Below are 24924 nucleotides of genomic sequence, written 5' to 3'. Positions count from 1 at the left end.
TTCAATTCCATAAAGCAAGTTACTTGTTTCTGCATACACATATTTCGTTAGAATTTTTTAAGATTAAAAAAATTAACCTATAAAAAAACATTTGCATATCTTCTTTCTACATTTGTTTTGCTTCTCAAAGCTTCATTTATGTGGAGATCCTTTTCTACATGCTCTACTGGTTTTAAGGAAGTAAGTAAAGTAAAGGAAGTAAACTCACAAATGGTTATAAATGAAGTAATGAAGATTTCTATCAGCCCCTACAAAGCAGGCTGTTTTTCTCAAGTAAAACTTCTATTTGCCAGTAGTAGAGCACATGAAAAGGGCACAGTGGAGCTTTTACTGAATTTTGCACCACAGTCAGCAAAATCCTAAATAGACATTTCCTTTCTCTATTTACCTAGTAAAACCTACAGAGTAATTATCTACCTCCAAAAAGGTTTTGTGAGGATCAACTTCAGGAATGTAAGGAGCTTAAAAACTGCAACATACCATGGAAATATAGAGAAATAAAGAGAATACTACTCATATAAGGCTCAACGGTCATTCACATTTTAAAATTATTTGGGACTGTATTCAAGTAAAAATTCCCAACCACAGGTTAACCTATGGTACGTCCATAAAACATTAAGAACAGTGAGAAACTCACTGGGTAGTGATACGTAAAGATCTACAAGATAACGTAAGTGAAAAAAGCAATGTACCTAAGACTACATATAGTGTGTTATCTTTTGTGTAAAAGAAAAAGGAAGGAAAAATAAGATACTCTAGAAGGATATATAAGAAACGAGTAACCATGGGGAGAAAACTAGTATGACTGCAGACCACGAGCAAAAGAAGATTTCTTACTGTATCTCCCTTTTCATTAAGTTTAGGAAAAAATGTTATGTATTCAAAAACATAATAACTATTTTAAAAATTAAACACACACACACACGTATATATACACATATACACACACATATATACACACACATACACACACACAGACATATATACACACACGTATACATACACACGCACATACACACACACACACACACACACACACACGTACTTTTCTTAAGGGCCAGCTTAAGCCCATACAGCTAAATCTACTTATCTTCGAACTCTACACTTTTTCTTCTACATTAACTTACTCCCTAGAGATTAGGTATAAAAGGAAGACATATTCCACAGCAATGTACCATGACTAATGGATGAATAAGATGTAAGGGCAATAAATGAGCTCAGAGAGAATAGTGTGTGCTACAATGACTTCATAGATTAGGTGAAATGTAACCTAGGCCTTAAAATAAAAAGAGCTTTTGGATAGGAAAAGGGCAACTGGAAAGCTTTCCAATAGAGAAATAACATGAGAAAAGTAACTGATTAATGCAAAATCCTCAGGGTACAAAAAGCAGACACCAATCTCTCTCACACCCATCCCTTTCTTTGCCTTTGGGTTTCACAGATTCTCCAACTAAAAGCCCTGGCAGGGGCCTTAGATGCCATATTGTCATCCTTCTCATCTTATAGATGGTGAGTACTGGCTCAAAGAGATTAAATTTGTTTTTCTTGACTAAGGTTACTTAGGAGAACTGAGACGAAGTCAGGTTTTGTAATTGCTGGTCCAACACTCTCTAGTAACAAGGAACATTATGTTTCCAGTTTTCTAAAGTCAACAACATCTTTGCGTAGCTGCTTTAGTTCAACCAGTGATCCCACTGAAGATTTAGATTTAAACTCTAGACTTCAGCCTTGGACAATTAAATACAGGGATAACTGAATTCAGTGATAACTTTCTCAACCACCTTCATTTAGTTAAGCAAACTGTGAGGGAGGCAGCAGATTATATTAAAGGACTCTGGAGGAGGAGACCTGAGTACCAGCCCTATTCGTGTGGTCTGTTCCTGTACAGTGGTTTGCCATTTACCCTTTTTAAATATTAGAATATTTTGCTACTTACTCGCTTAGTCTCGGTATCCTCACTGCAAAAGGAAGAGTTGGTGACTTGTCTCTAAAAATAATGTTTTTAAAAGCTCAATCCTTAACTATCAACCCAAACTCATTTCATGAACTCAACAGAAAGAACTATAATTTAGATCAGAAATTCGGCTTTTTTCATTGTTAGTAAGGCCTAGAACTGGGAAGTCTTCTTCAAACAAAATAACAAACTGAGTAATAGATAACTGGAAAAGTTTTGTAACTAAAAGAAAAAAAAATGTGCCATCTTTTAAACTTTAAAAAAATTTATCAGTAATTTTTTTAAAGCGTAGACAGTATCTCAAGTATTTTTTTTAAAGTAAAAAGTAAAATGTATTTAAAAAAACAAATTCTTGAAGGCCAGAATATAAACTAATAACAAGAAGTAAAATCTCCATAAGCTTAAACAGCAGTTTATGCTTTTTTAGAGTAGACTCACATCATCCATTAGTTGGTTTTAGTCTCACCCCTGGAAAGTAGATGGTATTGCTACTTTACAGATGAAGAGGCTGAGTGAGAGATAAGGAGATGTCCCCCAGATGACAGAGTTTTATGTGCCGTGAAACTAGGTCTAGAACCCAAACCTTATACTTTGGTGCCCTTTCCCTGCCCTGCCACATTCCCTCTCCTCCTGGAAAAACAGAGAGCCCTGCCTATACAAAAGTGACATGCATGCTGTGGCCATGCATGCATGTTATTGCTAAGGTACAGTGATAGACTGGTGCCCACCCGGTCAGTTCTCCAGCACCCAGCAACATGGCTGGAGCTATTCAGCGGAGCCAACTTAAATCCAGTGGTGAAGAACACATCCGTCTAGAAATCTGGGACCACTCTCTCTCTGGAAGCCCTCATCTCTCAGCACCCGCCTTTGGGGAAAACTGTTCCAAGAGGTACTAGCCTCCTCTCCAGATGAGGAAGCTGGAAAACAGATGAGGACAAAAGCAATCAGGAGGAAATAGGACTACAAGTTCTTGATTTGTAAAAGGACTGCCCCTGAATCACTCTAATCAGTGTTTGCAAGTTTCTTGAGAAAGCTGAATTTACCCTACTTCAAATGCCTGCTCCTCCAAAGGCCATTCTTTCAACGCCCACATAATTGCTAAGCAACTTTGCTCTCAGGCCCCAATTTGAAGAATAAACTATTGTTACTACAATAAAAGATCCATATCCACGCCAGACCCTCATCTCTCCAGTTCCTTCATAGCTGTCTGCTAGTGCCTCTGCAGGGCCTCCGCTGACAAGAGATGACTAATTAACTGCTCGTGTGGTCTGTTCCTTTTCAGCGGTTTGCCATTTACCCTTTTTAAGCATTTTGCTCCAACTATCCTGAAACGGTATCAAGGATGATGAATGACTAAACAGTATTTTAACACACATGAGTGCCTAATGCTTACCCTCCTCCCTCCCAAAGATGTAGAGATTACAAAGGTTCTCTGAAATGAGCCCCCCAGTCACAGACTGTTTCCCTTTACAGGATGTGCGCAATGGGCAAAATTCAACACTGAAAAAAAGGGGGGTAGGGATCTCTAGTCCGACAAGCTTATCTGAACCGACACAATTACAGAACTATAATTCATAATGGGCAACCTTTTTTTTAAAATGTGAAAATTCCTGTCTGATTTATAAAATTTCAAGCTCATGGCAAATTACCAGAAAACTCTTCCTAACAGAATGACCAACTTCCTACCAGTGCTATGCCCTGCCTTAAGAGCATTGTCTTAATAGAAGTCCCGCCCCTTACCACAAGGACTCATTTTCCCTTTCCCGACAATATCTTTTCATCCTGCTTGTGACTGCTTAAGGCCTGCTTGCTTTCTGTTAAATTATCTTTATCATACTCAGCCCCAGAAATCTCAGTCATCTTCTGACTCAGTCCCTGAATGCAATCAATCACCATCCTAGACACTTTTACCAAATTAATCTTCAAGGGCTGCTGACCTCACATTATCACCTTGTCTGAAAGTCATCAAAAGCCTACAGAAGTAAAAACCAAAGAGGTATCTGAGCTCCGTATTTAAGTCACTTGGCAAGCCAGCCCCACTTTACATTTCTAGCCTTATTTTTTCCCACCCCTCTGCACCAACTGTACAAATCTAGTCAAACAAGCTTACTCACAGCACCCCAAACAAACCCTGTATCACTCCCCTGCCCCCTCCAGGCCTCTGCTCTAATCACCCCTACACCTCCATTTCTACCTAACATAACTGCCATCCCTTTCTGAAGCCTCCATCACCCAAAATCAAGATGGTCTTCCCCACTCTGCATTTCCCAAGCACTATGTATTTCTTATCTTACACTACCACACATGATTTTCTCTCTCCCATAAGACTGTAAATTTCTGAAAGGCCCATGTCTCACCTACCCTTGCATCCCCACAGCACTTAACGTGCTACTCAGAATCTTGCAGACAGCTTTCAATAAATACTGAACAAATTCTTTCTAAAAATTCTCTTTTCACAGTAAAACCATAATATTTTAACAATGACAATGCTCTTAGGAAATATCCTACTGCTATCTCCTTATTTCACTGATAAAAAGACTGAGGCCTGAGACTTGCCTAAGTCACAAACCGATTAGTAACAAATCAGCAACAAGAACCCAGGTCTCCTAACTGCCTGTCCCACAATCGTGCCCTGTCCTGGAAACATTCTCTTTTGCCTAGTCACATCCTTCAAGACTGGGTTATTCTTCATGAGCTCTAGGAAACCTTCACCGCCCCCTCTGTCCGCTGAACTCCTATTCAGCACTTACGTGAATTCTGTTTCACATACCAGTAATATCTCAAATACCTAACTGCAGCTCAGTAAGGGAGGAAACCCTGCCTAATGTTGTTCTTCCATATCCTTTACGGTGACTAGCAGAGGGTTAAGGGAGGACTCAGTGGGAGCATAACACTTATGGACACATTAAGGAAGGATATCTAACTCAAAACCGTCTGTTGTGATGTGTCCACAGAACATATACCATTGAACTACAGTATATGCCACTGGATTACATTCTAAATAGACTACCTTTAATAAGTTATTTTGGATAATTCACTAAGTTAGCCCTCCTCAGAAATCAGAAAGAAAAGACTGGTAAATTTGACCACATAAAAATTCTTAAATTTCCCTTTAAAAAGAGACACTATAAACAAACAAACAAAAAAGGCTAATAGCTCCAATATTCAAATTACTCCTACAAATTATTAAATAAAAGGTGAACACCTAATTTTAAAAATGGACCACGGACACAAATAGAAAATTCACAAAAGAAGCTAATGACTAATAAGTATAGGAGAAGATGCTTAACTTCGCTAGTGATCAACATAATGCAAACTAAAAGAGCTACTACTTTTTGCCTGAAAAACAACACCTGGTGTTTGAGCAGACACAGGGGAGTAAAAATTGCCAACACCCAACACTGGAGAAGGTATAGAGCAGGTTTTCTCTGTCGCTGCTGACATTTTAGGCCAGATAATTCTTTGCTGGGGAGCAGGGGGAGGTGTCCTATGCATTGTAGGAAGTTTAGCAGCATCCCTGGCTGAAAACATCAAAACATCTCAAATATCTGTGAATAGTAAAGTAGTTAAACAAAGCATAACTCATCAACACAGTGAAATAGCTCATAGCCATAAAGGATGATGGTGTCTGTATCTGTGTGCACTGACATGGAAACATGACCCTAACACACTGTTTAAGAAAACAGGCTACAAAAGTATATGAAATAGGATCCTATTTATATAAAAGGATATATATGTATGAGTATATGCACATGTGTGCATGCATGTGTATACATGTAGGAAGCAAGGGAGATAGAGGGAGAGAGAGGGAGGAAGGATGGTGAGTGAAAGATGTTAGAAAATCATTGCAAAGTTAACTGCATCTGCCTTTGGTGGTAGAATTTCGGGTGCTTTTACCTTTGTCTCTATATTTTTTTTTTTTAAAGATTTGTTTAATATTTATTTATTTTATTTATTTTTGGCTGCATCGGGTCTTAGCTGCAGCACGTGGGATCTTCATTGAGGCATGCGGGATCTTTTGTTGTGGTGCCCAGGCTTCTCTCTAGTTGTGACGGTGGGTTTTCTCTTCTCTAGTTGTGGCGCACAGGCTCCAGGGCACCTGGGCTCTGTAGTTTGCGGCACGCAGGTTCTCTAGTTGAGGCACACGAGCTCAGCAGTTGTAGCACACAGGCTTAGTTGCCCCGCGGCATGTGGGACCATAGTTCCCTGACCAGGGATCAAACCCACGTCCCCTGCATTGTAAGGCGGATTCTTTACCACTGGACCACCAGGGAAGTCCCTGTCTCTATACATTAAAGCAGGGGACCCCCAACCCCCAGGCCATGGACCAGTACCAGTCCGCAGCCTGTTAGAAACTAGGCTGCACAGCAGGAGGTAAGCAGCAGGGGAGCAAGCAAAGCTTCATCTGTTGCTCCCCATAGCTCCCTATCGCTCACATTACTGCCTGAACCATGCCCTCCCCAATGGCCCCATTCCGTGGAAAAATTGTCTTCCATGAAACCGGTCCCTGGTGCCAAAAAGGTTGGGGACCTCTGCCTTAAAGTGTTGTTTGAATATTCTATGTTCTACCTTTATAATCAGAAAAAGTGAAGCTTTTATATTTATGTAAAATTTTTAAATTAATTTTTAAAATTAATTTTATTAGTGCTCTCTATCTGGGGTTTCAGCTAGAGAGCACCAATAAAATTATAAAATATGAAGAGATCATTGTAGGACTATAAAGTTGATGAAATTAACTCACTTGAGTCATTCACAAAGAACTATGCTTTGCCATGCCTCTTGAAGAAGTCACACTATGGGCAACAAAGTCTCCTGATCTGGGCAGCCTCCTTAGATTCCAGCCTCCCACTGGATCACAGCATAAACAAATGTCTTTAAGAAGATAAATCAGGGACTTCCCTGGTGGTCCAGTGGGTAAGACTCCGCACTCCCAATGCAGGGCACCCGGGTTCAATCCCTGGCCAGGGAACTAGATCCCACATGCATGCCACAACTAAGATTCGCATGCCACAACTAAGGAGCCCACATGCCGCAACTAAGGAGCCCGCCTGCCACAACTAAGACCCAGAGCAACCAAAGAAATAATATTAAAAAAAAAAAAAAAAGGATCCTGCGTGCCACAACAAAGACCTAGAGCAGCCTAAATAAATAAATATTTTATTTAAAAAGGAAGATAAATCATGTATAAGAAGATTTAACTCCAGTAAGCTTCTGTTTCTATTTCTCCCACTACTCTGTAAGCTCCTTAAAGAGAAGATCTTTATTGTATCTATCCTGCAATATCAAAACCTAATAAAGTGCCAAGGGGAGAGTGCCTGATGCCAACAAATGTTTGCTAAATGAGTCCCGTTTAAGAATTTTCTTTCTTTTTTTGTTTTTTCTGTTGTTGTTGTTTAGTTTCATTTAGTTTGCTTCTCTATCACCTTTATTTAGATGTGAGTCTTTTAATGTATTTCACTATACTACCAGTATATTCTTTCCAGGAAGAATTTTTGTTTAATTGGAATCTCTAATTCAGGTCATTTTTGAAGTAAGAAAACAATACCTCCATTAGTTATTAACACTACCAGAACTAGCAGGCAGTACTCATCTGACCTGAGATCTAGTAAAGCAGTCCAGTTTCTAAAAATTCCACTAAAGATTTTTGAGGAAAGGACTCAAGAGGAATTAACAGTGTATGAGAGAGAAGTCTATAGCAGAAGACAGAGAAATTAGGTAGTTCAATTCAGTACACTCTTCTCCAAGAGGAGATCTGAAGCCACAGTGTACACCCAAGGTGATGATAAAGATCACAAATCTGAGGTTTACCTCTGCTGCCCCATCCTCTGACCACTCTGTCCCCTTGTCCCCTTCTAGTCACTATAATATGGCTTCTTTCTATCCCTATCAATGTTATGAAATTGCTTTTTCAAAAAGATTCTGTGGTAGACACAGAGCTGCACCACTCAAGAAAGGAACTGCTGCCCAGCTACAAGGACTGTGGTTAGCTGAGAGCCTCTAGTTATTAGTACTTCCGGGGTCCACCTCAGCCAATGACTGAGCAAGCTGGTGACACCATTTCTCCCCAGGGTGGATGTCCTCTAACAGGCCATCTTTGCTCCAGAGCTCCTGGTTTTGTTAAGTCTGTATCATGACTGGACAGCTCCTTTTCCCAATCTTGTTTCCTCTCTTTTTTCCCATAAGCATTTCTTCCCAATAACCCTTTTGCACTCCCAACTCTGTCTCAGCATCTGTTTCCTGGAGAACCCAACCTGGGATAGATACCTTCTAAACAATTCACTCTCCCAAGTCTCTGGCACTGGGCAGTCTGGATCATCCTCTCAAGACTTTTTTTGGTCCCATGATATACTATTTTCTAAATTTCTCAAAGAACTTACTCTACCTTGGTCTACCTTTATGGGGTCACCTCCCTTACCCTTCATTCTCCCAATCTGGACATTTCCCAAAGCCCAATTTTGAGCCCCAAGTTCTTAAAAAAGTGCTTTAATTCTGAAAACATTAAGTCACCTTAATGACTCTCAGATCCCTTTCTGGTCTTGACCTATCAACTGAGCTCTGGTTTATATCACTAAGATGAAAGATTTCTATGCTAAATTTGCCTCACATCCAAAAAATCCAAAGGAGAGTTCATTACCTTTCTCCCCAGAACAGGTTTCCCACCCTGATTCTAACTTTGGTACCACCATTCCCTTAACAACAAAACTATGGACTCTCCTATTCTTGTACTTTTTAAATTTATAGTTTGTCCTATTTCTGGATCCAATTCAGCCCCCTCGCCCAATGCCATTCCTCTCTCCACTGAGTGAGCTTCTCTGTTGGCTAACCAGAGAATGTGGGACTGGGGAAACAAGGGCTCCCTGTCCCCAGCAGCAGCTCCCATTCTCCGTTCTGAGGCCCTAACAAAGACCACTCACCAGGATAAGACCGTGGTAAACATATCAAGCTGACAAAGTTCAATTAGAAGGCTAAGCCTTGAAGATCTTGTCTGCTATTCCACATTTCGCAAATGAGGAAAATGAAGCCCAGCAAGGAGAAGAAACCTTCCAGGGTCACACAAATAACAGAGCAGAGACAAGTCTCCTGACTCCCTAACCAGTGTTCTCTCTCCTGACACTTTTTCCTGTGCCTCCAAGGGATTTACTTTCCAAATCTTTCATCACAGTTATTCTTATAGAGGAGCTTCACACATTTCTTAAGGTCAGTGACAACTGTTCCTCTAGAAGCATTCTCTGACCTAACTCCTCCAATCCTCACCACAGGCTAGGTAGGTTCCCTTCCTCTGTGTTTCCCAGCGCTATGTACTTTATATCATATTTGAATTGTTGGTTTGCTGATCTATATCACTCACAAGACTTCAAGCTCCATGAGGGTAGGGAGCATATCGGTTTTGATTCCCCTGCCACCTTCCCAGTCTAGCACGCATCAACTTTCACAGCAGTCCCCCACTTGGTCTCCCCACCTCCAGCCTCTCCCCTCATGTCAACACACCCACATTGTTAGAATAATCTCAAAACTCTACCTTTGTCATATATCTACCCAAAAAGTATTAATAACTTCCCCTCTTTACAGGATCAGTTCTAAACTACTCATTCTAACATAGTCAACAAATACATATTAATCATCTATTCTGTACAAGAACGAAACCGTCTAAAATGTAACCCCATCTCCCTTTAAATCCTAATTTTCCACCATGCCTCAAATTAAACACTACTCCACCCAGAGTATATCCTTACTGCTCACAAATACTCCAAGTTTTAGCTCCTGCTCTTATCCATAATGCCACCATCATACCTGTCATCTTTCTGTGACTATACTGGACAAGATTTGCCCCATTCCCTCCAGAAGCAGCTGACATTCCATCTCCTCCATGAAACGTTTCTTGTCTACAATTGTCTGCATCTTGTTTTTTTACAGATTTATTTAATTAATTAATTTATTTATTTTTTGGCTGAGTTGGGTCTTCGTTGCTGTGCGTGGGCTTTCTCTAGGTGCGCGAGCGGGGGCTACTCTTCATTGCAGTGTGCGGGCTTCTCATTGTGGTGGCTTCTTTTGTTGCAGAGCACGGGCTCTAGGCGCGCGGGCTTCAGTAGTTGCAGCACGCGGGCTCAGTAGTTGTGGCACACGGGCTTAGTTGCTCCGCAGCATGTGGGATCTTCCCAGACCAGGGCTCGAACCCATGTCCCTTGCGTTGGCAGGCAGATTCTTAACCACTGTGCCACCAGGGAAGCCCCTAAAACTGTCTGCATCTTTTTCTCTATTTCCTTTAAACTTCTACAGCAGCTCCATCTGATGGAAATATCATGCAAACTACATATGGAATTAAAAATTTTTAATAGCCACATTTTTAAAACACAAAAACAAACAGGTAAAATTAATTTTACTAATGTATCCAAAATATTATAACTACAACATGTAATCAATATTTTTAAAAGAGATATCTTACGTTATTTTCTTGTACTAAGTCTCTGAAATCCTGTGTATATTTTATATTTACAGCACATCTCAATTCAGACTAGCTACTTTTTCTTTTTTTCTTTTTTTAAAAAAATATTTATTTATTTGGTTGCTCCAGGTCTTAGTTGCAGCAGGCGGGCGTTGCGGCATGCGAACTCTTAGTTGCAGCATGCATGTGGGATCTAGTTTCCTGACCAGGGATGGAACCCAAGCCCCCTGCATTGGGAGCACAAAGTCTTATCCACTGTGCCACCAGGGAAGTCCCATGGACTAGCTACTTTTCAATGCTCAATAGCCAGATGTGGTTAATGGCTAATGTACTGGACAGCATGGCCTACAGACCTCATTTTCCACACTTTCTAGAACTTGCTTATACGTTATCTTGTTGTAGTCATTTCATGTATTATCTTCTTTACTAAACTGCACACTCCTCAAGGTAAGGGACAATGCTGTATATTTTTCACTTCCCCAGAGTCCCTAGCAAAAGGTATAGATTAAAACCTTCAAATTTATATACTGTTTTGTAGATCAATTTTCTTCAACATCAGTGTTTGGTAAGAAACAGTTGGCTAGTAAATGTTCTGTTGTAACACATAGAGGTTGTGAGCTCCATCTATACAAGCAAGTATACTGTTAAAATGTCTTATTATTCCCATTTAACAGAGAGTCCTAAATACAACAAGCAAAGCAAATTCCCCAAAATCACCCCAGTGAAGAACTTCAGAATTCCAACCTAGTTCCATCTAACAGCCTGGTGTCCCATTATCTAACAGCATTTTCTCAAATCATCACTGAAGGAAGTCACTGAGAGTTAAGTCAGCTGCCTACCAGCTCCTGCTCTCAACTCCAATGTAACAGCATCTGCCTGAGACATACAACACCCTATGAACGAAAAGCACTGATGAGGAATGGACTGGGAGTTTGGGGTTGGTAGATGCAAACTATTACATTTAGAATAAATAAACAAGGTCCTAATGTATACCACATGTATAGCAATATCCTGTGATAAACCATAATGGAAAAGAATATAAAAAAGGAATATATATATGTGTATAACTGAGTCACTCTGCTGTAGAGCAGAGATTGGCAAAACACTGTAAATCAACTATACTTCAATTAAAAAAAAAAAAAAAAGAACTGATGGAGATGTGCTGCCTGGTAATGCAGGTAGCGCTCCATCCTCCCATAGGTGCCTACCCAGTAAAATACAATACCTTCGACATTGTCCATCTGACAGAACAACTTTTATCCTAACTGCTGTCACTTCTGGTTGGTAAGCCATTGTGGCTGTAAAGCTAAATATTCCTAAGGAAGCAAAGGGTAAAGAAGGCATAGAAGAACCTTGAGACGAAAAAACTAGTTTTTCTGATATTGTAGAAATCTCTTCCTAACTGTAAGATCTCCTTATATGAAATTTGACTATATGCAGATTTACTCCCAAATACCTTTCCACAATTAAAAATTAATTTCTGAAAACTGCAGTTTCAAGTAGACACAGATTTTGGGTTAAAAAAAAAGGAATCTGAAGGTAGAATGAGAAGAAGGAAATAAAGCAGAAAGCAGAGCAGAAAAATAGATTTATGAAATGAAGCCTTGGGAAACATAAAGGAAGCTGAGGCAAAGACTAACTTAGACTTACGTTGCAGGATTTGGATTCCAATGTGTTAATAATCACTGCGGGGATTACAATAACCCTCCTGGGGGGCGGGGTGAGACGGGGAATGAGAGGGCAAACTGAATAAGTGAGAAAAGGTCATTCAAAGCCTCTTCCGTCTCTAGCTTCCAGTTACTATGTACCTCTGGGACTGCAGTAAGACCCCAAAGGAAATACAAAATGGGGACCAGGAAGGTTAAGAGCCTCTGAGTCATAAGGTTAGAAATGCACTGGCTATTAAGATGGAAGGCCACACACACAAAAGTGCCTCGTGGATTGAATATAATCCTCAATAAAGCAAAAGTTTACATATATTTCTAAAAAACAAAAACTTCCAATCTATCTTACTGAAAAGTTTCTAGCAAGTAAGAAACAGAAAAAGGAAATAATCCAGAATCCATTATTACCATTTTAAGATTTTTAAATGTCTCTTACATGCTCTTTATTTGGAGAGCTGTCTTTACTGTTTCATTTTGGTGAGATACAAAAAATATTTACAAAGACTTTCACAGGCTCGCTCGTGAGTCATGCTCTGGTTCTCTAAATGGGTTTTTTTTTTAAATTAGATTTTTAGAACAGAAACAACTTTAACCACAGGGGTTAACAGAAACATAACACTAAAGATTAGGGAGGGAATACTATACATGCCAAGTTCACAAGAATTAACCAAATCTTTTACATGTGTTTCACACAATAAAAGCCCTTTACTGCAACTTGCTTCCTTTATATTTTCAACAGACCACTGGCCTGGCTCAATTACTTTTTTTTTTTTTTTTAAACTTTGGGTTTATTTTTATTTATTTATTTATGGCTGTGTTGGGTCTTCGTTTCTGTGCGAGGGCTTTCTCTAGTTGCGGCAAGTGGGGGCCACTCTTCATTGCGGTGCGCAGGCCTCTCATTATCGCGGCCTCTCTTGCTGCGGAGCACAGGCTCCAGACGCGCAGGCTCAGTAACTGGCTCATGGGCCTAGTTGCTCTGCGGCATGTGGGATCCTCCCAGACCAGGGCTCGAACCCGTGTCCCCTGCATTGGCAGGCAGATTCTCAACCACTGCGCCACCAGGGAAGCCTCAATTACTTTTGTAACTAGCAAGATTAAAAATTTTTGAAGCTAAATGCCTACATGGGAACAGAGCACATGACATTATTCACAAGATACGCAAATCAACTGCAGGGCAAAAATTAAAGAACATTTAGTTGAAAATCTATCATTGAGAAATGAATAAAGATTCAAACTACCCATGTTGTTCCTCAATTTTTTTTCATTTACATCCTCACTAGTTGTGAGCTCTTTTACTTCAAAAGGGCACAATTTAAAACAAAACAAAACCCTGCATTTCTAAAAACAACAGGATAAGAGTGCAGAGCCAATAAGCTTACTCAAGACATTTCCAGCACTGACATGTAATTCACAGTGCAACCATAACTGTAAAGTAAAATTATAACAGATGTTGGAAAACTATCACTAGATTTTGCTATATTTAAGAAAACAACACTAACTATAACAATAAGAGTACTAATTTTAAGGTACTTTTTTATTGAAGTATAGTTGATTTACAATGTTCTGTTAGTTTCAGGTGTACAACAAAGTAATTCAGTTATATATATCTACAGATATATATTCTTTTTCAGGTTCTTTTCCCTTATAAGTTATTACAAAATGTTGAATATACTATATATATTATGTATAGTAGTGTGCATATGTTAATCCCAACCTCCTAATTTATCCTTCCCTCCTCCTTTCCCTTTTGGTAACCACAAGTTTGTTTTCTATGTCTGTGGGTCTGTTTCTATTTTGTAAATAAGTTCGTTTTTTTTTTTAAGATTCCACATATAAGTGATATCATACGATATGTCTGGCTTACTTCATTTAGTATGATAATCTCTAGGTCCATCCATGTTGCTGCAAATGGCACTATTTCATTCTTTTTTATGGCTGAGTAATATTCCATTGTGTGTGTGTGTGTTTGTGTGTGTGTGTTTTATATTTATATATATATATATATATATATATATATATATACACACACACTACATCTTCTTTATTCATTCATCAGTCAATGGGCATTGTAAACAGTGCTGCAACAAACACTGGGATGCATGTACCTCTTTGAATTATAGTTTTCTCCAGATATATGCCCAGGAGTGAGATTGCTGGATCATATGGCAATTTTATTTTTAGTTCTTTAAGGAACCTCCATACTGTTCTCCAAGTGGCTGCACCAACTTACATTCTCATCAACAGTGTAGGAGAGTTCAATTTTAAGGTACATTTTGATTTCTGGAAGGAGTACAAAAAAAACTAGTAACAATGGTTACTTCAGGGGCAGGTAACTAGTGTGGGCCAGGGGTTGGAGGAAACTTACTTTTCACTTTTGTAAATGCCCTTTAGTACATTATGCATTTTATACCATATGTATATATGAACTATTCAAAAAGTTTCTTTTTGATGTACATTTGTTTAAATGATAGGCTTCATCTTTTCAACTTCTTGGAATTGCATGTATTTCTAAGTAACACTGGAGATTTAGTATCTTTCTGCAAGACCATCAAAATTCTAAATAATTTGAAGATAATTTTTAAACACCAATGGAGAAGAATGCTTCTCCTTCAAATAATATGTCCAATACCTATTTCCCTTATGACTTTTGCAAATTTACATAACCTAAAAGTAACAATGTCTGTTTCAGATGGCATATTAATAAAGTTTACTAAAATATGGAATCCACACACAAATGTCCCTCATTAAAAAAAAAAAAAAGACAAAAGAAGGGCACAAACATCAAAACCAAGGGAAAAATTGGTGAAAAAAAAGTTCAATAATGTTTACTCAGCCACCTACATGTATGGAGCACCTTCCTATAGATATAAAGAAAAGTTTCCATCAAAATCTCTCCCAGTAGTTTTTAACTGCATTCAAGATGAACATAGCCTTAAACTATACAGTTTTTTCTAAGGAAGGGTTATTAATGAATACAAGTATAAAAGCAAGTAAAGAATGTGTTTCTGAAGATTTCTCTTCCACCATAAGCCTATTGCTATCTACTTCAGCAGCTGAAAAGTAGATCTCTACACAATTAGAACAAGCTTAACTTAAAACAATAACTTAGTTTAGTATCCTTCTGTATTCCAGCCTGAAAAATAGTGACAGCAAATCAATGACAATTAAAAAAATGAGTTGCGGGCTTCCCTGGTGGCACAGTGGTTAAGAATCCGCCTGCCAATGCAGGGGACACGGGTTCGAGCCCTGGCCCGGGAAGATCCCACATGCCACGGAGCAACTAAGCCCGTGCACCACAACTGCTGAGCCTGCGCTCTAGAACCCACATGCCACAACTACTGAGCTCACGTGCCACAACTACTGAAGCCCGTGCGCCTAGAGCCCGTGCTCCACCATAAGAGAGGACACCGCAATGAGAAGCCCGCGCACCTCAACAAAGAGTAGCCCCCGCTCGCCGCAACCAGAGAAAGCCCGCGCACAGCAATGAAGACCCAACACAGCCAAAAATAAAAATAAATAAAATAAAATAAATAAATTCATTAAAAAAAAAAGAGTTGCCTTCTAAAAATCCAATTACAGATTAAGCTAATACAGCTGATGACTGCTATGGGGGTGCACGGGCCGACTGTGAGGGTGGAGACCTATACAGCTACAACTCAGGTAGGGAGCCAGAAATGCCACAACTGGAGTCAAAGAGACAGAGGTCCCCTGGAGAGGGTGCACAAATTGCCAGGAGGAAGCTCAAGGAAATCACAGGGAATGTGGGAGGAAGAGGGAGAAAGAATCAAGGTAAGGAAAGTGAGGCAGAGTTGGTTCCCTATTTGTTGGAGGGCATGGAGGTGATAAGGGGTGTTCTTTAATGAAGATCAAGATATTGACCTGCAATGACCTCATGCCCAGCTGTTTTAACAAGAAACGTCACTGTGGCTAGAGCAGGGGTCCCCAACCCCCAGGCCGCGGACCAGTATCGGTCCGCGGCCTGTTAGGAACTGGCCGCACAGCAGGAAATGAGCGGCAGGCGAGCGAAGCTTCATCTGCCATTCCCATCGCTCCCCACTGTTCGCGTTACCACCTGAACCATCGCTCGCATTACCGCCTGAACCATCCCCCCCACCCGCCACCCTGTGGAAATATTGTCTTCCACAAAACCAGTCCCCACTGCCAAAAAGGTTGGGGACTGCTGGACTAGAGGACAACCCAACATCTGCTTCTATAGTAGCTTATGTAAGTCACAAGTAGTTTTTAAATTCTGTGTTCTGTATTTTTATCTTAATGATAAGTTTAATGAAAATCTATGTTTGCCTCAACAAATATCTTTTATTTAAAAAAAATTTTTTTTTTTTTTGGCTGCGTTGGGCCTTCGTTGCTGCGCACGGGCTTTCTCTAGCTGTGGCGAGCGGGGGTTACTCTTTGTTGCAGTGTGCAGGCTTCTCATTGCAGTGGCTTCTCTTGTTGCGGAGCACGGGCTCTAGGCACACGGGCTTCAGTATTTGTGGCACGTGGGCTCAGTACTTGTGGCTCACGGGCTCTAGAGCGCAGGCTCAGAAGTTGCGGTGCTCGGGCTTAGTTGCTCCGTGGCATGCGGGATCTTCCCAGGGATCGAACCCGTGTCCCCTGCATTGGCAGGCGGATTATTAACCACTGCCCCACCAGGGCAGTCCCAACAAATATCTTTCTTATGTTAATTTTTTCTTTGTATTTTAAGTTTCAAAATTTATACAGATGGTAATTTTTGTTTTACTCAAAAATATGCTATTACTCTTCAATAAGTGGTGCTGGGAAAACTGGACAGCTACATGTAAAAGAAGGAAATTAGAACACTCCCTGACACCATACACAAAAATAAACTCAAAATGGATTAAAGACCTAAATGTAAGGCCAGATACTATAAAACTCTTAGAGGAAAACAGGCAGAACACTCTATGACATAAATTACAGCAAGATCCTTTTTGACCCACCTCCTAGAGAAATGGAAATAAAAACAAAAATAAACAAATGGGACCTAATGAAACTTAAAAGCTTTGGCAAAGCAAAGGAAACCATAAACAAGACGAAAAGACAACCCTCAGAATGGGAGAAAATATTTGCAAATGAAGCAACTGATGAAGGCTTAATCTCCTTTAATATGAGCTGCTCAATATCAAAAAAACAAACAACCCAATCCAAAAATGGGTGGAAGACCTAAACAGACATTTCTCCAAAGAAGATATACAGATTGCCAACAAACACATGAAAGGATGCTCAACATCTCTAATCATTAGAGAAATGCAAATCAAAACTACAATGAGGTATCACCTCATACCAGTCAGAATGGCCATCATCAAAAAATCTACAAACAATAAATGCTGGAGAAGGTGTGGATAAAAGGAATCCCTCTTGCACTGTTGGTGGGAATGTAAATTGATACAGCCACTATGGAGAACAGTATGGAGGTTCCTTAAAAAACTAAAAATAGAACTACCATTCAACCCAGCAATCCCACTACTGGGGATATACCCTGAGAAAACCATAATTCAAAAAGAGTCATGTACTACAACATTCACTGCAGCACTATGTACAATATAGCCAGGACATGGAAGCAACCTAAGCGTCTGTCGACAGATGAATGGATAAAGAAGACGTGGCACATATATACAATGGAATACTACTCAGCCATAAAAAGAAACAAAATTGAGTTATTTGTAGTGAGATGGATGGACCTAGAGACTGTCATACAGAGTGAAGTAAGTCAGAAAGAGAAAAACAAATACCGTAGGCTAACACATATATATGGAATCTAAAAAAAAAAAATGGTTCTGAAGAACCTAGGGGCAGGACAGGAATAAAGACGCAGACATAGAGAATGGACTTGAGGACATGGGGAGGGGGAAGGGTAAGCTGGGACAAAGTGAGAGAGTGGCATGGACATATATACACTAGCAAATGTAAAATAGATAGCTAGTAGGAAGCAGCCACATAGCACAGGGAGATCAACTCAGTGCTTTGTGACCACCTAGAGGGGTGGGATAGGGAGGGTGGGAGGGAGACACAAGAGGGAGGGGATATGGGGATATATGTATACGTATAGCTGATTCACTTTGTTATACAACAGAAACTAACATACCATTGTAAAGCAATTATACTCCAATAAAGATGTTTTTAAAAATGCTATTAGTTAATAATAAAATTTAGGTATAAAAAATAAGCTTTTTGGCTTGTGGTTGCCAAGCAGAAGGGGAGGTGAGAGAGGGATGGATTGGGAGTTTGGGATTAGCAGATGCAAACTATTATATATAGAATGGATAAACAACGAGGTCCTACTGTACAGCACGGGGAACTATATTCAATATCCTGTGATAAACCGTAATAGAAAAGAATACGAAAAAGAATGTATATATGTATAACTGAATCACTTTGCTATAGAGCAGAAATTAACACAACACTCTAAATCAACTATACTTCAATAAAGTAAATTTTTAAAATTAAAAAAAAATTTTTTTTAAATAAGCTTTTTGGGGACTTCCCTGGCGGCACAATGGTTAAGAATCCGCCTGCCAATGCAGGGGACACGGGTTTGAGCCCTGGTCCGGGAAGATCCCACATGACCTGGAACAACTAAGCCCGTGTGCCAAAACTCCTGAGCCTGCGCTCTAGAGCCCGCGAGCCACAACTGCTGAAGCCCGTGCGCCTAGAGCCCGTGCTCCGCAACGAGAGAAGCCACCGCAATAAGAAGCCCGTGCACTGCAAGGAAAACCCAACGCAGCCAAAAGAAAAATAGTAAGATTTTTGTACTAAGCTGGGGGCCCTCAAGGAAAATATTTACTAATTATAGCAGTGACCCAAACACATTTATCTAAATGAGTACTGTACTGCAAAGAAATCTCCTTAAAAGTCAAAAATAAATTTATTCCCAAGATGACACCAATACTCCAAACTTTTCACAACTTCTCTTCACAAAAGAATAAATAATGTAGTTTATGAGCTACGGCAGGGAAGAATCAATATCATTACTTTACAATCTCCAAAATATATGTACGTAATAATAACAAATTAACTCTCAAAGATAACAGACGATGTTTTCCTTGAAAATCTCTTTTTCCTCAGCGCCAGTGTTGCCCCAAAGTGGTTCTTACATCCCATTTCTGGTCCCCTGGCTTCCATTCTTCCTCTCACCACCTACTCTAGCTATTCCTCAAGGCCACTGTTGAACCTCTTCTCTCCTTTTTCCAAGCTTCAACTACCAAGATTCTGTACCAACAGTCCCACACTTACCCAAGGACATCATCTCCAGCTAAACGTCCATCCATCAAAAACTCTTTCTTTTTCTTATACATACACACAAACACACTCATATCCTACACTCCAATGAAAATAAGTTACACAGAAGTCCCTATAAATGCCTGATTAATTCCTGTGGCCTGCAGTAGTTCACAGGGATTCCCTTAGAGCTAAAAGCAGTCAATAGATACCCATTGAAAGAATGAATGAATGAATGAATGAATAAGATGGGCTTAATCCTCCCCCCATTTCCACATAATCACATTCTAGCTTTCTTCAGAGGCAATTTCAAAGCTTTTTCATGAAGTAATTCCACCAGTAAAAAGTACTGGTCTCTTCCTCTAAAATCTCATGGGCTCTTATCTTCTATCACATTCAATATCTTCCTCTCCATAGTATTCCTGTACTTCTTATCTCTACCACCAGATCTTACATTTTTTAAGGATAGGGTAATTGTCTAAGTAATATAATCTATATATACACACAGAAAGACAGAGAGAGACTTCTCTAATGGTTGCCTATTCTTTTAGTTTGCCTACCAACATTTAAACTCTTTGAAGGCAAAAATTCATGTTTCCTTTTCCGCCACCTTCACTACCATATCACCCTTAGAATTAGGCACAGTATCTAACACATGAAGTGTCACCACTCACGTCAAAAACTGTGAAGGTAATTCAAAAAGTCAAGTGTCAAAGCTATTTTAGAATGCCCATACAGTTTTCCAAAGCAATAAATTTTAACCTCATTTTGGGTATGTAATTTTTAGTCTGCTATTTAATAAATCAATTGTATGATATTTCCTCCAAGGAGATATTAACTCTTAAGAGCCTAAAAATACTGATCTTTTTATGAAATTAGCATGGTACCTTACACAAAGTATATGCAAAAGGTTATTTATGAACAAATGAATGAATGAGCAAATTAAGGCAAAAACTCTATTCCTAGCCAATGGATCAATGAACCTCGAACTTTAGAGTCAATACTCCAAAAAGGAGAGAACTAAATAGAAACTTTTTAATATTTCCAATTCCAGAAACACTGGCAAGATGAACAGAACTGAATCAATCCCAAAATCTCTCAGTTAAGCAGACAAAGAGACAAAATACAACTGCACATTTGCATTATCAACATCCTGTGGGTAAAAGCTATGAACTAGGATTTAATACTTCCTGCCAAGCCTGCAGTCAAGAATCCTCTGGACACTTTTTCCATAAGCAGCCACAAAGACAATTTTGAATGGTGTACAACAAAAGTAATAGAAAATATTTCGTTAATGCCATCAATTGGAAGAGAAAAAAATGAAAAAATAGTGAAAACCAACAGAAACCAAATAGTAAAATGGTAACCCTAAATCGAACATCAATAATTAAATGTAATTGGTCTAAACACACCAATTAAAAGATTGTCAGAATGGATTAAAAAAAAAACAAGACCCAACTACATGCCATCTACAAGAAACTCACTTTAAACATAGTGGTATAGGTATATTAAAAGTAAAAACAGTGAAGAGTAAAATGCAACTCTATTCATAATCACCAAAAATGGAAATAACACAAATGTTCTTCAAGGGTGAATGGATTAACTACGGTACATCCATACAATGGAATATTGCTTAGCAATAAAAAGATTGATACACAACAACATAGGTGAATCTCTAAGGCATTATGCTGAGCAAAAGAAGTCACTGTGAAAAGGTTACATACTGTATGATTCCATTTTTATGACACTGTAGAAGAGACAAAACTATAGCAATTAAGAACAGATCATTGATTGCCAGCAGTTGAGGAAGAGGGGGGCAGCATTTGGGAACTTTTGGGGATGATGGAACTGATGGAACCCTGATTTTGGTAGTAGTTATACAAATCTATATATGTTAAAACTCAGAACCATCCACCAAAATAGTCAATTTTACTCTATGTTAATTTAAAAAATAAAGTCAAATAAAGATTAAATGGATGATCTCTATGAATCCTTCCAGACTATGATTTTATGAATGAGAAAAAAAGAGGAGGGTAAAAGGAAAACAGGCAGAATGCTAAGTCCTACTGGCATAAAAGCCACTAGTCATAAGAACCTCCTGATTACTGCACAAAATATACAAAGCAAACTCAATCTTCAGAAATTCACTCCCAGAAGAGGCTAAGAAAACCAGACATTCAGATACAAAATGTGTATATTTTTAATGCCTATGAATGGCTCTTCTTGTCTGTTTCCATATTTTACACTTTCAAGAAGCTGCCAATTTCTCCTGGCTAAATGCCACTTACCCTGCTTGGGGTTACTCAATTTACAAGCATTCCTTTATTTATACCTTATACGCTCATTTAATGATGGGGTCTTTGGCAGTCACAATAAAGACTCTGCAAAAGCACTTGCTTTTGCAAAGTGCCAGACCAGAGCTCCTCACCCGGAAACTAAGGTCCCTGTGGGACACGGCACACCCTCGATTCGTTCCAGACCTGAGGACGCTAGGTCTTCCTCCCTAGTCGGAAAGGGTACCCCACCGCCAAAGCGCCCCAAAATTGGAGGCCGCTGCGGGCCGGGCTCTGGGGCACTTCTCCCTTCTCGGAACTGCCTGGTTGCCTGGAGGGCAGCTGGCCGTTTTGAGAACTGCCCCGGTGCGGAGCGTGCCCCTTAGAGGGCTCTGACCAGTCACCTTGGGCAGGTCCCTTCCTCTCCCAGAGCGGGGAGGAAACTTTGGATAGGTTTCCTAAGGGAGCATCCCACCGCCCTCTCCGAGTCAAACTTTCTGGGCCTCCCGCGCCAACAGGGAGACCGTCTCGCCCTTCAGAGCCCCCACCCGCGCCGTCCCTTGCTCACCAGGAGCCCTGAGGGAACTAACGCACCGGTCCGAGCGCGAGGCCCAAAAGCAAGAGGGAGGCGAAAAATGGCCAAATCCCGGTCTCGTCTCCCTCCACCCCGAGCAGGCCGCTCGGCCGCATTCCGGTCCGCCATTCCCTATGGTCACCGCCCGCCTGCCCGCTTCCACCCGGTGGTAGTAGAGCACGCGCCGGGGAGGGGCGAGTGCGGGCCCGGGGGAGGCGGGTGCGCCCACCTTGAGCTGGGACTTGGAGACCTTGCCGCTGTGGTCCAGGTCGAGCGCGGTGAAAGCATGCCAGATGGCCTTGAGCAGCTCGTCCTTCAAGCCCCCCATGGCCGCGGCCCTGCTACCCCGGCTGCCGCGACTGTCCTGCCAGCCACTCGGCGCGTCTGACGCCCCTCGGCCTCTGCCGCCACCGCCCGCCGCGCTGTCACCTGACAGCGGCAGACCCCGCCCCCGCTAGGCCCCGCCCACTCGGCGCCCGCGGCGAATCGCGCTGTGCATTGGGAGCGCCGGGTCGGGTGGTCTGCCTCTCCCCGCCGGTGGGGACGCCCGGCCTTTTGTCCCGGCTGGAACGGCAAGCGCCACCACGCATCCGCCTAGTGCTCCCAAGACCAGCTCGGACCATTTTCGGTGCTCGCATGCCCCCCAAACAAGAGCCCCTATCCCGAGAAAAAATATGAGAGTCCGGCGTCCCACGGTGAAAAATGGAGCCCTGCTCCTGACCCGGGAACGGGGTCACTGTCTGAGGAGGCCAGACAAGATCCCCAAAAGTCCCCAGTCAGGGGCTCAAATGCTGGCACAGTACCTAGTGGGAGAGGAGGGGGAGGGGAAGCAGGGAAGGGCCTCGAGGGAAGTTGGTTCATGCATTTCCCAAACATCTCTTGATGCCTACTGTGTAGTGGTCTCCGGGGGCAAAGAGTTGAGGTTTAAGGTGGGTTTAGAAATCAGAGGGTCAGGCAACCTTTTCTAACTCTCAGCTGTTGAGGGACAGTTCACAATTTAGGAAGGGTTTGATGTGGGTAATGCTGCTGTTTCCTGATGTTTTTGTGCTTGCATAATAGGAGATCTGGAAGGACCCCAGCAAATCACTCCACCCATCTTACTAATCAGAATGGGTGGATCATTTAAAAGAACCTATCTATGCCCGGAAGAGCGTCCTCCGCATTGTAGATGTTCATTTGATATCTGTTAACAATGATCACTTGACCTCTTTGGGCTTCAAATGTTCCACGTATGAAATGAGCATGGTTGCTCCAGATGTTCTGGAAGGGTTCTCCTAGTGCTCACATCCTAAGATAATAAATGTTGCTGGCTGACTCCAGTCTGATTAAGTCACCAGGCACAGTGCCTTGCATCTCCAATCCAAGACCAAATCTGGATAAAATGGAAAGAAAAACAAATACCAAGAGTTTTCTAAGAGAAACGGTTCTCAGATGAAGTTTGGTTTTGTTTTCCTCTTTTATGTTCCTAAATGCACATATATGAACTTTATTAAAAGGAAAAGGGCATCATAAGGAAGGGGGATTTGGAAAGAGCAGAAAAGGAAGGAGCAGCTTCAGTGAGCTTCAGGCCACAGGGAACTTGGTGGGGCAGAGGAAAGGATGGCCCAGTTGAAGGGAAAGGGCAAAAGCAGAGGGACTGTCAGTCTCTCAGTGTGAGGGCCCTAGAGGCCCCACTTCTCCATTTGTCAGGACTTTTCTTGCTCTGCCAGAATCCAGTCTCTATCAATGATCTTCCCCAACTCCAGCTCAAGTCTGCCAGTCAACAAAAACACATGATTTAACCCCTAATTTCTTCATGCCAACTCAGCTTTCCCTAGGTAGTGACAAAAAAGAAACCCTCCTAATTCTCAAGGTTCAGATTAACCACTAGATGACACTCCTTCTCTCTCTGCATCTGGAAGCACCAAAAAGATATTTCAAAGCTTTTGGTGGGGGGGGGGGGGGTCACATGACCAGTACATTCTGAACTTTCAAATTCCTACTTCTTGGACTTCCCTGGTGGCGCAGTGGTTAAGAATCTGCCTGCCAATGCAGGGGACACAGGTTCGAGCCCTGGTCCGGGAAGATTCCACATGCCGCAGAGCAACTAAGCCCGTGTGTCACAACTACTGAGCCTGCACTCTAGAGCCCGCAAGCCACAGCTACTGAGCCCACATGCCACAACTACTGAAGCCCGCGTGCCTAGAGCCTGCGCTCTGCAACAAGAGAAGCCACCGCAATGAGAAACCCGCGCACCGCATTGAAGAGTAGCCCTTGCTCGCCGCAACTAGAGAAAAGCCCGAGCACAGCAACAGACCCAACGCAGACAAAAATAAATAAATAAATAAATGTATATATTTTTTTTAAATTCCTACTTCTTCCACAATCCCCACTCTCATAGTCTGAACAAATTTTAAGGCAAAATGATGTCATGGAAGGAGCTGTGCTTTGGAACCTAACAGATTATATTATCTACTGCTGTGTAACCAACTAACCCAAAATTTAGCAGCTTAAAACAACAATAAACATTATCTCATATTTTCTATGGGTCCAGAATTTAAAGGCCATTTAGCCCTATAGTTCTGGCTTGAGGTCTCCTGAGAGGTTTCAGTCAGGATATGGGACTGTAGTCATCTGAAGGGGAGGCTGGTGCTGTAGAAATTACTTGTACCATGGCTCACCCGCATGGACTTGTTCACAAAAGGCCTCAGTTCCTCCCTGTATGGGTCCACCTACAGGCTACTTGAGTGTCCTTACAACATGTCAGCTGGCTTTTCCCAGAGCAGGTGGTCCAAGAAAGA

At 41.2% G+C, this 24924-nt stretch overlaps 1 protein-coding gene across 2 annotated transcripts in view; it reads right to left on the bottom strand.

Moving 5' to 3' along the window:
• The window catches only part of SWAP70 (switching B cell complex subunit SWAP70), a 77417-nt gene extending 54849 nt beyond the window's left edge, over positions 1 to 22568 (bottom strand). The window contains exon 1 of one of the 2 annotated variants that reach the window (XM_061202997.1): positions 22374 to 22568. In XM_061202997.1, coding sequence (XP_061058980.1) covers positions 22374 to 22472 — 99 coding nt within the window. In that variant the 5' untranslated portion in view covers positions 22473 to 22568. Of the gene's footprint in view, positions 1 to 22164; positions 22265 to 22373 lie in introns of those variants that run through there. The other variant, XM_061202998.1, reaches the window with a different exon arrangement.
• Positions 22569 to 24924: the final 2356 nt, after the last annotated feature.

This window comes from Eubalaena glacialis, chromosome 10 (genome assembly GCF_028564815.1).
Source record: "Eubalaena glacialis isolate mEubGla1 chromosome 10, mEubGla1.1.hap2.+ XY, whole genome shotgun sequence".
NCBI classification, from domain to species: Eukaryota; Metazoa; Chordata; class Mammalia; order Artiodactyla; family Balaenidae; genus Eubalaena; species Eubalaena glacialis.
Note: the sequence above shows the minus strand (reverse complement) of the source record. Positions and strands in the feature narration are given on the sequence as shown.